The sequence below is a fragment of the Electrona antarctica genome, assembly GCF_951216825.1.
Source record: "Electrona antarctica genome assembly, chromosome: 9".
In the NCBI taxonomy this organism is placed as follows: Eukaryota; Metazoa; Chordata; class Actinopteri; order Myctophiformes; family Myctophidae; genus Electrona; species Electrona antarctica.
In genome coordinates this window covers 15,811,709-15,825,378 of record NC_136790.1, presented here as the reverse complement: position 1 = coordinate 15,825,378, position 13,670 = coordinate 15,811,709, and the positions used below count along the sequence as shown (strand labels likewise).

The window sequence follows — 13,670 nt, the reverse complement described above, 5'->3', positions numbered from 1 at the left end:
ACTAAATTATATTTATGATCTGATCTCAGATCCCATTCCTTAGGTAAAATTGACAGATTAAAGCAGATACAACATAAGATCAGAGGTCTATTGTTTGCATGTACAAGGTACAAAAACAAATAATGAAGAGTCTATGCTGCTGAACACGCCACACAGATAAAATAAAATGTTTTCTCTCCTTCATATCCCAATTTGATAATAAGCCAATTCCCAGTTCCCCTGCCTCTCTACGAATGATCCATAACTCTCTAGGTCGTCCTCAGACGAGCCCTCCATCGTCGTTTCCAGTCATCCCGGTTCTCCATACATCTGTCCAGTTCGTTGGTACTACTGTTAGCGTGGGACGTCCTCGTGATCGATGTCCGTGTGTTGGTTCCCAGAGCACCAGTTTGCTGGCGGCAGTTCTTTTTGCCTTTGGCAGTGTCCCGCTAGTCTCATTCTCCTGGCTGCTAACCCTATAGGTCATTGGAAATGTGAAGTCTCCTGACCGTACCATCTTCTTTTCACCTGACAGTTAAGAGCCTCATAGGGTATCCTTAACGCATGTGGAGGTACACTACCCCCTCCTTTCTGAAGCGCGCCCCCGCGCTTCTCGCTTCACTCCTCGAGGCCCTCACGAGGGACATGAGGGACTCGAGGAGTGAAGCGAGAAGCGCGGGGGTGCGCTTCAGAAAGGAGGGGGTAGTGTAACGACCCTGCGAAAGACCCGGCCATAACTTGCTCCTCCAAGTGAGCTAGCTCTCTTGGCGCGGCTTGTTGCTTGCCTTGTCTACTGAGTTGGAGATCGGGGTTCGACTCCAGGCATTTGCCCTGTACGTCAAGTGGCCAGTCCAGGCCTGATATAGGCCTAATAAAATAGGGTGTGACAAAATGGGTGACATGGTCTTCAAAAAAGTTCCTCAAAACAAACTTACTCCCAGAACCCACCTCACCCCTGCTCATTTTGATAGGTTGGAATGGCTTAGGGTTGACGACGGACAGAGTACAGCAACTTGCAATGGGCCGCCTGGTCTACAAGATTCGCTACACCACCAAGATCAGACCCACCTGTCAAAATACTTCCTTAATGTCAACAAAGTCCACGATCACAGCACCATGAAGGAGTTCCACAAACCACGTTCAACACAGATTTGGCCCAAACAAGGGGTTAAATTAATTTCGCTCTCATGCCACTAAAATGTGGAACGCCCTACCAACAGCCGTTAAGAAATGTGAATCCCTAGACTCCTTCAAAACCGCTCTCAAAGAGCACTTGCGGCCGCTGCAATTTGGCCCCTGTAAAAAAAGTTCAAGTCAAGTCCACCCCCCCTATTTTTCTATACTGTACACGTTTCCCCTGTTTTTCTAACGGTGTATATGAGGATTTTATTTAGTTTTTGCATAGAAGTGTATAGATTTTGTATTGACCTGTGATTTCCTTGAACTGTAACCATTCTGCAAACTGTAGTGTAGACTATATGTTTTCCCCCCTTTTTACCTCCTTTATGATGATTTCCTGTTTTTGGCTATATAGAAGTGTATATTTGTACGTCTCTAAATGTTATGATGAATTGAACAAACAAGGTGGACCCTCTTGTAAACAAGTGTAATGCTTTATTGTGTCGTCCACTCACAGTTAACAGTATTTGTATTGAGTTGTGCTTGAAATGTATACTGTAATTCTGCAAACTGTTAATAAGTACTTTCAAACAATCAATCAATCAATCAATCAATCAATCAATCAATCAATCAATCAATCAATCAAACAAACAAACAAACAAACAAACAAACAAACAAACAAACTGTTAATATCAATGAATGAATGAATGAATGAATGAATGAATCAATCAATCAATCAATCAATCAATCAATCAATCAATCAATCATAAACAACAACTTAAATAAGTTCCTCTCCCACACAAAGTGTTGCGGCCGCCCCTGTTAGTATTGAGGACCGCTCTAGGGGTCCCGGACCTCTTGTTGAAGACACCACCGGATGTCACGGGGTCTATAAAGGAAACGGAAGTCAGTTGGCGCGGGACTGAAATTGTTGTTATTGTTTATGTGCGATGCGTACTGTCCTGTCCTGACTCCTGTCCACAATAAAAGCAACCCATAGACCAGTAAGACCACACGGGCTTCACACAGAAGAATTAGGCATGGCTTCTCGAAATGAAGCGGAGTCCCCACGTTGCCTCAAAGTAAGTTTCATTAACAACAGTCAGACGTTAGCCCCGTTTGAAAGCTCACTCTGTGAGGTGGGTTCCTACTGTAGCCCCTTCGGTACCGACGTCCCGAATACAGGGTCTATAGGGTCCCGAAAAGGGGGTAGTGGGTTCCAAACGTTTGTAATGCATGGCATGCTATTGCTAGCTAACTATGTTACTTAGCAGTTGAATGCATTCGACAGAAATGTCAGTGCAGCTGGTTTTGTGTACAAAGAACTGTACATAGTTTACGTCTCCCCTTTTTCTTTAACCATGCACTTAAGACCCCACAAGCTTATTAGTCTAGTAGCCAGAATGTGAACCCGGACATGTTGAGTACACCAACGTTTTATGTTGTAACTGTTGAGTATGGGTCCCCAGCATTGATTGATTGAAATATTTATTAACAGTTTGCAGAATTACAGTACATTTCAAGCACAAACTCAATACAAAGACTGTGTGGCCGACCCAATTAAGCATTACACTTGTTTACAAGAGTGTCCACCTTGTTCAATTCATCAAATGTAGCATGTAGAAACTGCCGGATGCTAACTTGCATATGTTGAGCAATTTTCATAATTGGCATAATGTGTGACCATACCATTAACAACCTATAGAAGGCAAAATATTAAAAAATTCATCATGCTTTATGTAGCATGTCACGTGTCAAACTAGGGGGTTTTCGTGATGCTGAATCCATTTCAAACATTAGTTTTGCAAAATAAACACTCATTGGGCTTAGTTTCTTGGTAGTCGTTACGTCCCCACCAAAGAGGTCCAGGTGTTTTTTTGTGCAAAAACTCCTTATTGGCTATTTCCCCTACCATAAGCCCTCAATGAATTGCATTGAATTGAATGGGAATTTAATGGGGCTATGGGGTGTTGTGCTAATTCGCTTATTTCCATCGAAATAAGTAGTAAAGTGTGCTGCTTGGGATATTATTTAGATTATGAAGAGGATATATACAAAAAAAAATATATTTGAGCGATGGAAATAAGCAAATTAGCACAACACCCCATAGCCCCATTCAATTCCCATTCAATGCAATTCATTTATGGCTTATGGTAGGGGAAATAGCCAATAAGGAGCTTTTGCACAAAATAACACCTGGACCTCTTTGGTGGGGACGTAACAACTACAAAGAAAGGTAAGAAAGCCTTTTAGTATGGAATTCTCCTTTAAAACGGCCATGCCCACTTGACCAAATGTGCTGACATCATCACATTTGTGATGACGGCATTGGCCGTTTTTAGCCCAATTTTGCAAAACTAATGTTTGAAATGGATTCAGCATCATGAAAGTTTGACACATCACATGCTACATAAAGCATGATGACATTTTTAATATTTTGCCTTCTATAGGTTGTTAATGGTATGGTCACATATCATGCCAATTATGAAAATTGCTCAACATATGCAAGTTAGCATCCGGCAGTCTCTACATGCTGGGGACCCATACTAAACATTTCTAACATAAAACCTTGGTGTACTCAACATGTCCGGGTTCACAATGGGGCTCTATGGGCTGGCAAGTAGACGATATAGACAGTAATTAAACTAACCTGAGGCTGAGATGCTCTTAGCCCCTGTATGTTCCCTCAGCATTACGCTGAGCGCTCATTCTAAGCGTAGTGCTGAGGGGTGTGTTAGTATTTGTCTTAGGGGTCAGTGATGGGCAGCTGTTTGTGCTGTAGAACGCCACTAGCTGTCACGATTACACATTTTTAAGTTGATGATTAATTGTCACACAAATGCCCGCGATTAAAAATGTGTGAAGTGAGGGGCGCTCTTGTAGGAGAAAAATAGCCGATATTTGCTCATCTACATATGACGTAAATTCTCCATTCTATGGCGATGGGAATTTAATGTTTGTGTAAAACGAAAATCTACAATAATAACTAGCGAGCGCCCCTCAAAAATAGTGGAAATAGGCAGCTGATCTAAGCTTACAAAACGTCACAAAGTCATGTGTTGTAACTGTAAGTAACCTTGTAGATCAGCTATTTTTTGGAAAATCTTTGACATTTTTTCAACATGGAAAGATTATGATGAGGATCATGACGATTATGCAAAATCATAAATGATTGATATATGTTGGACAATGTAATTTGTGACGGGCCTATAGCCCCACTGCCATGTGGAAGAAAACGCTGTTTTTTTGTTATTGTCTTGGTACACCAATGTTTCTTGCTTAGATGGTAGTTGAGGTGATGTTCAGAAAGAATTAAGGTGGCCTTACACTAGCCGATAATCGGGCATTTTTTACGCTCGGGGGGTGCCCGACCGCTCAAAGCGCGATCGGCCCGATCAACATCAAGAATGTTTGATATTTGCTCTGCCCCGCTCCGATTATCCTGTAGTGTGTGGTGCTATCAGATTTCAGATTGAAAAAAATCGGCTAGTGTAAGGCCACCTTTACATGTTATCTTTCCTGCTTGCTTCTGGGTCTTGGGAGTTGTGCAGGACTGTTGGAATCGAGATATTTAGAATAGATCCTATTTCTGGTTTGACATGAATTGTGGACTGAAGGTCAAACATTTGAGTATGCAGACAGGCTCCATTAGCTCACTGGTAAAAAATGTCACCACTTGCGCAGGAGACCGGCTGGGGTGCAACTTCAACGTTTTTTTTAACTCAAATCTTTGCTTCTGGGGTGTCACTGGAGGAAGTTAGGAACAACATATTTTCAAAAGGGTGTCGGTAGCCGATTTATATATATTTTTGGGGGTCCTTGACATGAAAATGTTTTGACGGTCTGACATAGAAACCTGTTTTCTTTTCAGAAAACTGTCAGGATTTAGAAGGCATGTAGAATCGTCTTCAGGTCTAAATGTGTGTGGGTTTTTTTTGCTCTTTGCTCCTGGTGAGGTCCCTGGAACATATTTTCAGATGGGGGGGGCAGAGGCATATTACATATCATTTTTGGGGTCCTTGACATGAAATATTGAGCACCACTAATACAGAAACAAGGTTTTTCAGAAAACTGTCAGGATTTTGAAGACATTCAAAATGGGTCAGGCCAAAATGGGTTAAACAGTGCTGTCGGGCGGGTCTTTGCGCAACCGCTCCGTCATTTAGAATTAGGCGGTGTGCTATTATGAATATGTTGCACTCAAAGAATGGAAAGAGCACTGTGTTCATCGTACTTGGCTTCATCATCATCATCATCATCATCGTCTCTTTATCTGTATAGTAGTGTCCAATACACTATATGTTAATTTTTCTAATTAATGTTTCTAATGAGTGCCCTTTGTCACAGGAAATGGAAGTCTTAACACTATAGCCAGTAAGCCATGACATTCTCTAGACAATTGTGTGTTTCCATTATTTTGTGTAACAGTTTGTGGAAGGCTGGTTCCCGTTACCCCCCCCCCCCCCCCCCCCTCCCACGCTCCCCCATACAGAACTGCGTTGTTGAGATGAGTGAGAAAGAACTGTAATTGCTTGCACAAAGCCCTGACTTTGACCTTCACCCTATCAAATAAATACTGTTGGAATGAATTGGAACGGCAAATCTGAAGCCAGGTCTAATTGGCCAACATGAGTGTCTGACCTCATTAATGGTTTAAGTTGTGGCTAAATGGAAGCAAATCACAGGCATTGATGGGGAGTCGTTCCCCAACCCCCCTCCCACCCCCCCTTTGCTACGATAAGATTTTCTATACTATTCTGATGACTTTTCCCACTAGTTGGAATATTGCTGCTGCAAATGTCTTTCTGCAACATGAAATGGCGTTCCGGTTCCACAAAAGACAAGCACACTGTTGGAAAGAATTGTCCACCCTACCCCCTTAGACAGCACTTTTTTAGACTTAGTTAGGATTTGAAAAAGACTTATAGCACGTCATGTAGACAGCACAATAACAGTACAGCATAGTATAATATATATGTATAGCGTATATGTATAGTGTCTTTATATATAGATATGTTCTAGTTACGTTCTTAGCTTACGCATGTTTCTTGATACATGCTGTTTATATATGTGATGTATTCCCATGCTTTTGTTCTTGCTTAATGTAAATCGCTCTGGAGTCTGGATTAAGAGCGTCTGCTAAATGCCTAAATTGTAAATTGTCTAGAATATCTTTCTAGGTGTAGCATTAAAGTGAGTGGCAAAAAAGGGAGTTTAACGTTGTTTAACCCATTTTGGGCAGGAACTCCTTCTGGTGTTTTAAGCATTATGTTATACTGTAGCTATTGAAAAATCGTGAAAATGTGGCCCAAATTATATTTCAGAGTGAACATTTTAACTCAAATCTTTGATTCTGGTGGAGTCCCTGGAACTACATATTTTCAGATGGGGGTTGGTGGTGGCCAAATGCATATAATTTTTGGGGTTCTTGACATGAAATATTGAGCACCACTGATATAGAAACATATAGTACTTCAGAAAACTGGATGTAGAAGACATTTTCTTTTAATTTCGAGTCTAAATAGGTTAATACAATCAGATAGGACTTTTCTGTTTGGATGTACTGTAATCTGGATGGGCTGTCGAGGCCAGAAAGCAGTTTCTTGCCACTCGGTAGGCGTTCCCGCCAGTGGCGGATCTACTAAAGGCAAGAGCAGGCAGCCGCCTCCCATGGCTACGTTTCTGCCTCCCCTCCAAAGAACCGTTCATTGTCTCCACCAGGCCGAAGGCATGGGGAGAGAGTATGTTTTGCAGTCCGTCCGTGTGTGTGTGTGTGTGTGTGTGTGTCCTTCCGTCCGTCTGTTACCAGCTAATCTCCGGCACCGTTAACCCAGTCGACGCCAAACTTTGCACACACACCAACAGGTTGATTTTTGCAAAACACATTTTTGGAAGAAAATGCCTCAAATCATCCAATTGCTATTAAAGGCGTATGAAGAAATGGCACCCTTTTCACATTGGCCTATTATAGCGCCACCAGCAGGCCACAACCTGACCTGCCCTGGTGGAGACCTGTGCCGCCTATAGCTGCTACTCAAGGCGGACACGACAGTGTATCAGACAGAAGAATACACATTCTATTCTCTGTGTGTCCTCCTGCGTCACAGCGTGTCTGGAGGGGTTTGAGTCTTTGCACACTCTGGTGTGAAATGCCCCCCCCCCCCCCGCCCCTCTTCACAGTGACGACGTACAGTATAAACAATTAAACGCCACACACCGTCAGTGCGTCACCTCATTCTTCATTTGATTGTTGAGAGAGCAGAGACACAGCAATAGCAGCACCGGAGAAAGAAAAAAAAGTTTGTTCAGGCCAGGGTAAACTTATTTTAGGCTACCACCACCACGGCACTGTGGCCGGCCGGGTGCCTGCCTACCTTGTATTGGCTATGCCATAACACATTTTGACCTGAGATCAGATTCTAAAAAATGTCTTCTACATCCTGACAGTTTTCTGAAAAAGCTATGTTTCTATGTCAGTCGTTCTTCGATTTTTCAAAAATAGCAGACCTACAAGCTCGTATGAGCTTGTAGATCTGCTATTTTTCAATAGCTAAAGCATAACATAATGCTAACACCAAAAGGTGTTCCCGCCCAAAATGGGTTCAAGAATTCCTGGCTCCGAGCCTGGTTCCCGCATAACTTCCAGGTATGATGATGATGTCACGCACATAACCCTCTATAACTGGAATAAAGGGCAAAATTTGAAACAAGGCTGCCAATGACTATGACACACTATATGCCATGGGCTAGGGACGATTAACCGGTTAGTTGAAAGGTGGCGTTTTTGTAAAAAATCGGAGAATCTTAATTTCCCGGCTCAATGTCTAACATACAAATCTACATTTTGCTGATATACAGAAATAATACAAAAGGCATATTATATTCCCTAATCAAATATTTCTTTGACGATACAGGGCAATGGCATCTTTGTATGTGCGTTCCTCGGCCACACGCGCGCACACAGACAGCATTACATTCACAGAAACCCACCCAATTATAGAACTGCATAACTTTCGATTCATTACGATTAGTTATTAAATGTTAACGACTAATTTCTTAACGGCGATTAATCGATTAACGATTAACATCCCTAATATGTGCCCTATTTTCGTCAGTGCCTTTACCCCTTATCTCTAAACTTCTGCTTTATAAAAAAAACTGATTGATCTACATCGACATGTTGTGAGCTTGTAGATCGGTTATTTGATCAAGTAATTAGTTATTCAAAATGGTTAAAGTCAAAGAAGTTTTAGGGATAAGGGGTATGAAGGCTCTGACGATAGTTTAAGAGCCCTGCTATGACGTTTTTGTCATAGCTCCGTTGTTAGAATGTCACAGGAGACCTGGCTGGGTTCAGATCTGGGGTAGAATCAGAAAGCTTCTCTGAAAGCCTGTCTGTGAATGAGTGGCATCCCGTAGCCTTGACCCCCATAGTGATTAAATGCTTTGAGAATGCTTCATGTCAAGTAGCTGATCAATAGCAGGCCACCCCCCCCCCCCCCCTCCCCTCACACCACCATCACTGCAAGGAAAGCTGCCAACACAGTAAACTACATTTATTTTATTTCTACAGCCTGCAGCCCAGTAACTACATCACCAAATGGTTATTGGTGACAGGTTTAACATGTTTATTTCAGCTCTATTAAAATTGTCTGGTATTTTATCATTTGTAAAAAAGGGGTGGAGTAGTAAGGTTTTGAAAAGAAATCTGGATCTCTTGGCATGTCAATGTAATTAGGCCAACTGATTTCACTTCAGACACCTAGGGATGTAAACGGCATTCCATTCCTTTCTTGGACACATTTCAAAACCCCTCCAGCCAGGCGCCACTGGAAAGAATGTGTTTTTAATGCCAATATTGCTTTTTGTCATAAATCAGCTATAGCAAAGTAGTGTAACAACGTAGGCAAAAATACTAGATGGGTAAAGTCTAGTCGATGTAATAGACATATTATTTTCTGAAACTCTTGTGAGATAGATTACCCATGGCGATATGCCATGGTAATTTTAATGTCAGCTGAATATATTAATCTGCAGTAGACAGTGAGAGTTTGAATAAGGCGCGACAGCTTAGCTAACAACACCGTAGAGCTCCAGAACCTGATGTTAGATATGAGAGGGCAGAGGGCAGCGATCCAGGAGTCCCGAGTTGGCGTTGGCTAGCCTGGGAAGTATTCCTTCTCTGGTTTATGATCCGGTCGGGGTAGCAGATGGTAACGCACGTCATGTTGTAGTCACTGATTTGTAGTCCTCAGGCAGGGGCATGCCTTTCTCAATTTTTGTGAGTCTAAGGCCTCACTCAGACCTTTACTGCATTGCTGTATGCTTGTTGGATGAATGTTGTGTAGTGTCATGGCCGCCCCAATGCATTTCCAATGGGAGTCACATGGTTTGACACAACATTTGTGTTGTATGAGGGGGAGGGGCGCAGTCGAAACACAGCCGAAAGCCATACAACAGCTTGTAGTCCAAAATGTGGACTACAAACCATGTGACTTCCATTGGAAATGCATTGGGGCGGCCATGACACTACACAACATTCATCCAACAAGCATACAGCAATGCAGTAAAGGTCTGAGTGATGCCTTAGGATGCAGGCTATTTGCATCACTGATGCCGTCATTGCCGTGAAAAAAAATCATAAATCAGATCCGAACCTCTGATAGATGATCAACAACACGGCCAGTGACGTGGTTTCTGAGAAAACGGCCACAGAAGATCGTAATTCTAAGAGGGCTCGATGGATGCACGGATGCACGCGCATGTTTTCGTGCGGGCGGACGTGAGCAAGGTGTTGCCTACTTGCCTAGCAACAGGCTCAGGGCTAAAAGTAAAAAGTGTTTTAGCAAAACCGTTTCATATCCATATAAAGCGATATCAAACGTATATAACACTGCAGAGCTCAAGAACCTGATGTTGGATAGGAAATTGTGGAGGGCAGTGATCCAATAATCCCCAGTTGGTGTTGGCTAGACCTCACTCTCGCAGCAACTAACTAAGTTAAAAAAAAAAAACCATTGTTGTATCATGGTTAAAAAAAAGAGAACATAAGTTGACAAATTAATTCATGAAGTATATTCATTTTTTTATTGGATGATGTATGTCGACAAGAGCGCCCATCACAAAAATAAATCACGCGGGTGTGATTTTTATTCAATCTTTTATTAATTTTTAAAAAAAGCCTCTGGTGATGAACCTGCCCCTTATTTGTGTACTACTGGGCTCTGATTGGTCCCTCACTACTTCGGATGGAGTGAAATCCCAGGTGCCAGATAAAATCTGCCGAGGGCATTTTTGAAGGGCACAGCTTTGTGTGTGTGTGTGTGTGTGTGTGTGTGTGTGTGTGTGTGTGTGTGTGTGTGTGTGTGTGTGTGTGTGTGTGTGTGTGTGTGTGTGTGTGTGTGTGTGTGTGTGTGTGTGTGTGTGTGTGTGTGTGTGTGTGTGTGTGTGTGTGTGTGTGTGTGTGTGTGTGTGTGTGTGTGTGTGTGTGTGTGTGTGTGTGTGTGTGTGTGTGTGTGTGTGTGTGTGTGTGTGTGTGAGAGAGAGAGAGCACGGGAGGTGCTCACTTGTGATGTGTGATGATATTAAAGGACCACTTTTCAACCTAATATAATAGGTCCTCACTAATAATCATGAAAAAATGGCGCAAATTTTCTACTCGGTCTGTGTCTCATATAGGGCTGTGGGCAGTTCAGAAACCGTCTTCCAGTGACGACATCAATGGGAAATGCAAGCTAATAAAAACGGCAGGCTTTCTAGTCTTGAAAAGTTGCAATGCGAAAATGGAAGCCATCGTTCTCACGATAATGAAAATCTAAACATTTTTGTAAAACAATCTTGTTTAAAAAATAATCTGCCTAATGATGATGTCATTGGAAGACGGTTTCTAAACTGCCCACAGCCCTCCTATGAGACACAGACTGAGTAGAAAAAAATCTTTATCATGATTATTAGTGAGGACACTGAGGACCTATTATATGAAGATAGGTTGAAAAGTGGTGAAGTGGTCCTTTAAGCACCCCTCACTTCACACAAGTTTTTTTTTTGTACTAAAGCATAACATAATGCTAACACCAAAAGTGGTTCCCGCCCAAAATGGGTTAATTAAAGTCGCTTACTACAATCCGATTGGGCTTTTCTCTTTCATGAATGGGCTGTCATTCCGTCAAGGGTTGCAACTTAACTTACCGGTACATGCAGATATACAGTAGCATCTAAGCAGCAATGGTTTTTTTGATGCGAAAACAGATGATCTGAAACAAGGCCGATAATAGCAAGGCCAACCCTTCAACTCAACATAATACTTTTTTTTTGTACTGGCAGATTTGTCTGGTGTCCAGGCTAGAAATTTGAATGTGTGACCATTGGTTTGGGTGGCCAGCCCAGGTGTCAAGTTGACACTTGGCCGTGGCCGTAGGTCAGACTAATTGGATGTGTGGATGTGCATAAGATCAGGATAAATCAACCTTCCCCAGGATTGACGGATTGACGCACGCACGCACGCACGCACGCACGCACGCACGCACGCACGCACGCACGCACGCACGCACGCAGGGTGAAACAGAAAGCCTCTGTCACGAGTCATGATGACATCTGCTCTGGCTTCTACCATGTTTTTCTTCCTCCTCCATGTGGGGATAACTATTTGGAGCTTATACCTAATGCATGGCAAGCAGCTGAGTTGAGTTTATGTCGATGAGCCAGCAATAAAGAGTTTGAATGGAAACCATCTCTCCTACCGAGGCGAGGCCTGCTACATAGGCTTCCAGCTATAGCTGGAAGGCAGCACTGTGTGCTGCTGTCGGGTTCTGGTGGTGTCTTTCTGGAGGGAGCGAAATGTAGCGTCTTCTGGATGCATCTCTTTAGCATTAACATTTCAATGGCCGAGGGTCGTTTAGAGTCTATTGTTCCGTTGTTGTTATCGCACGTCTAATGGTTAGACGTGTGACAACAACAACGCAACAATAGGAAGCCTGCAGCCCAGTAGCTATAATATTGCTTTCGGGGGAGGGTTAGTGTTACTTTCTGTCGAATCAGACGGCACACCTGGACATATCAAACGGCACACTAAAGTGCCGCGGCACACAGGTTGGGAATCACTGGACTAGAGATAAGAGTGGGCTACAGTGGTTCCCAAACTTTTTCATGTCAAGGACCCCCACATTGACTCTAATCAGCTTGCGGACCCCCATTTGAAGAGATATGCCAGGGAGTCGGGTACCAGAGCTTCTCAACCCGTTTAATTTCAAGGACCCCCCCCCCCCCCCCCCAGTTTGACATGCATTAGTCTACGGACCCCCATTTAATTACATTTCTATCTCGGAGACCCCAATTTATATTGTAAAATCAATGTTGATTTCTTTGGTTCCATTTGTACACTCTGAGTTACAGACCATAAGGGTCCATTTGGTTCCAAACTATCATTTAGCTGAGGGCCCCCTAGAACTCCCTCAAGGACCCCTGGGGGTCCCCGGACCCCACTTTGGGCACCACTGGGCTAGGCACTAGGAAAAACCAGCAAGGGATAGACAGGCTGCCTGAGACTCGAGCAAACCACTTTGGAGGGAAAAAGAACTGATGGATTACAGGATGGCGGATGAATGGATTACAGGAAAGATGAATGAGAAGGACTGTAGCGTTCTACGTTTCACTGGGTCCTCCTCAGCCAAGTCTGACTCTGGGAGTTTTCCATGTTGTATTTAGCCCCACAAGCAACTCGGATGCTATTATAATGCTATCTGCATCTAAGTTGCAATACCAACCTCATTCATGGAATGGGAAAGTCCTATCTGATTGTGTTAACCCATTCTGGGCGGGAACCCCTTTTGGTGCAAGCATTATGTTATGCTTTAGGTATTGAAAAATAGCAGATCTACAAGCTCTACGAGCTTGTAGGTCTGCTATTTTTGAAAAATCGAAGAACAACTGACATAGAAACATTTTTTCAGAAAACTGTCAGGATTTAGAAGACATTTATAGAATCGTTCCCAGGTAAAAATGGGTTAAACCCGCCAAGTTTTCAGCTCTACGGAAAGCTTATCCTCTTTGTATCTGTCAAGTCTTTGTTTCATAAAAATCCACCGGCGTAGACATGACGTTATGACCTACTTTCTGTCAATTAATTCTGTGCAGTGATTAGTTTGGAAGCGCTCATCATTGGACATCACTAAATGGCCATTGCGTACCATTCCGAATCGAAATTGCACGTAATGCCGGAGGGTGCTTCCAAACCTGAACACACAGAAAGATAATCGCTGCACAGAATCTATAGACGGAAAGTTGAACGTGGATTTTTATGAAACAAGACTTGACGGAGACAAGGAGGATAAACCAAGCCTTCTGTACAGGTGCAGTGCTGGAGAGTTTAACCCATTCAGGCCTGACGTCGAAATAAATAAAAAGTCTTCTGAAAGAATATATATTCAAAGATTTGTGCCGCATTTTCACGATTTTTCAAAAATAGCAGACCTACGAGCTTGTAGATCTGCTATTCTTCAATAGCTAAATAATGCTTAGTTAACCCATTTTGACAAAAATGTCTTCTACATCCTGACAGTTTTCTGAAAAAGCTA

The 13,670-nt window shown here is 42.8% G+C and overlaps 1 protein-coding gene across 5 annotated transcripts in view; it reads left to right on the top strand.

Moving 5' to 3' along the window:
• Positions 1–2,020: 2,020 nt before the first annotated feature.
• rad18 (RAD18 E3 ubiquitin protein ligase) overlaps positions 2,021–13,670 on the top strand; it is a 98,912-nt gene continuing 87,262 nt past the window's right edge. For all 5 annotated transcript variants that reach the window (XM_079510073.1, XM_079510076.1, XM_079510075.1 and 2 more), the window contains exon 1: positions 2,021–2,180. In XM_079510073.1, coding sequence (XP_079366199.1) covers positions 2,139–2,180 — 42 coding nt within the window. In that variant the 5' untranslated portion in view covers positions 2,021–2,138. The remainder of the gene's footprint in view (positions 2,181–13,670) is intronic.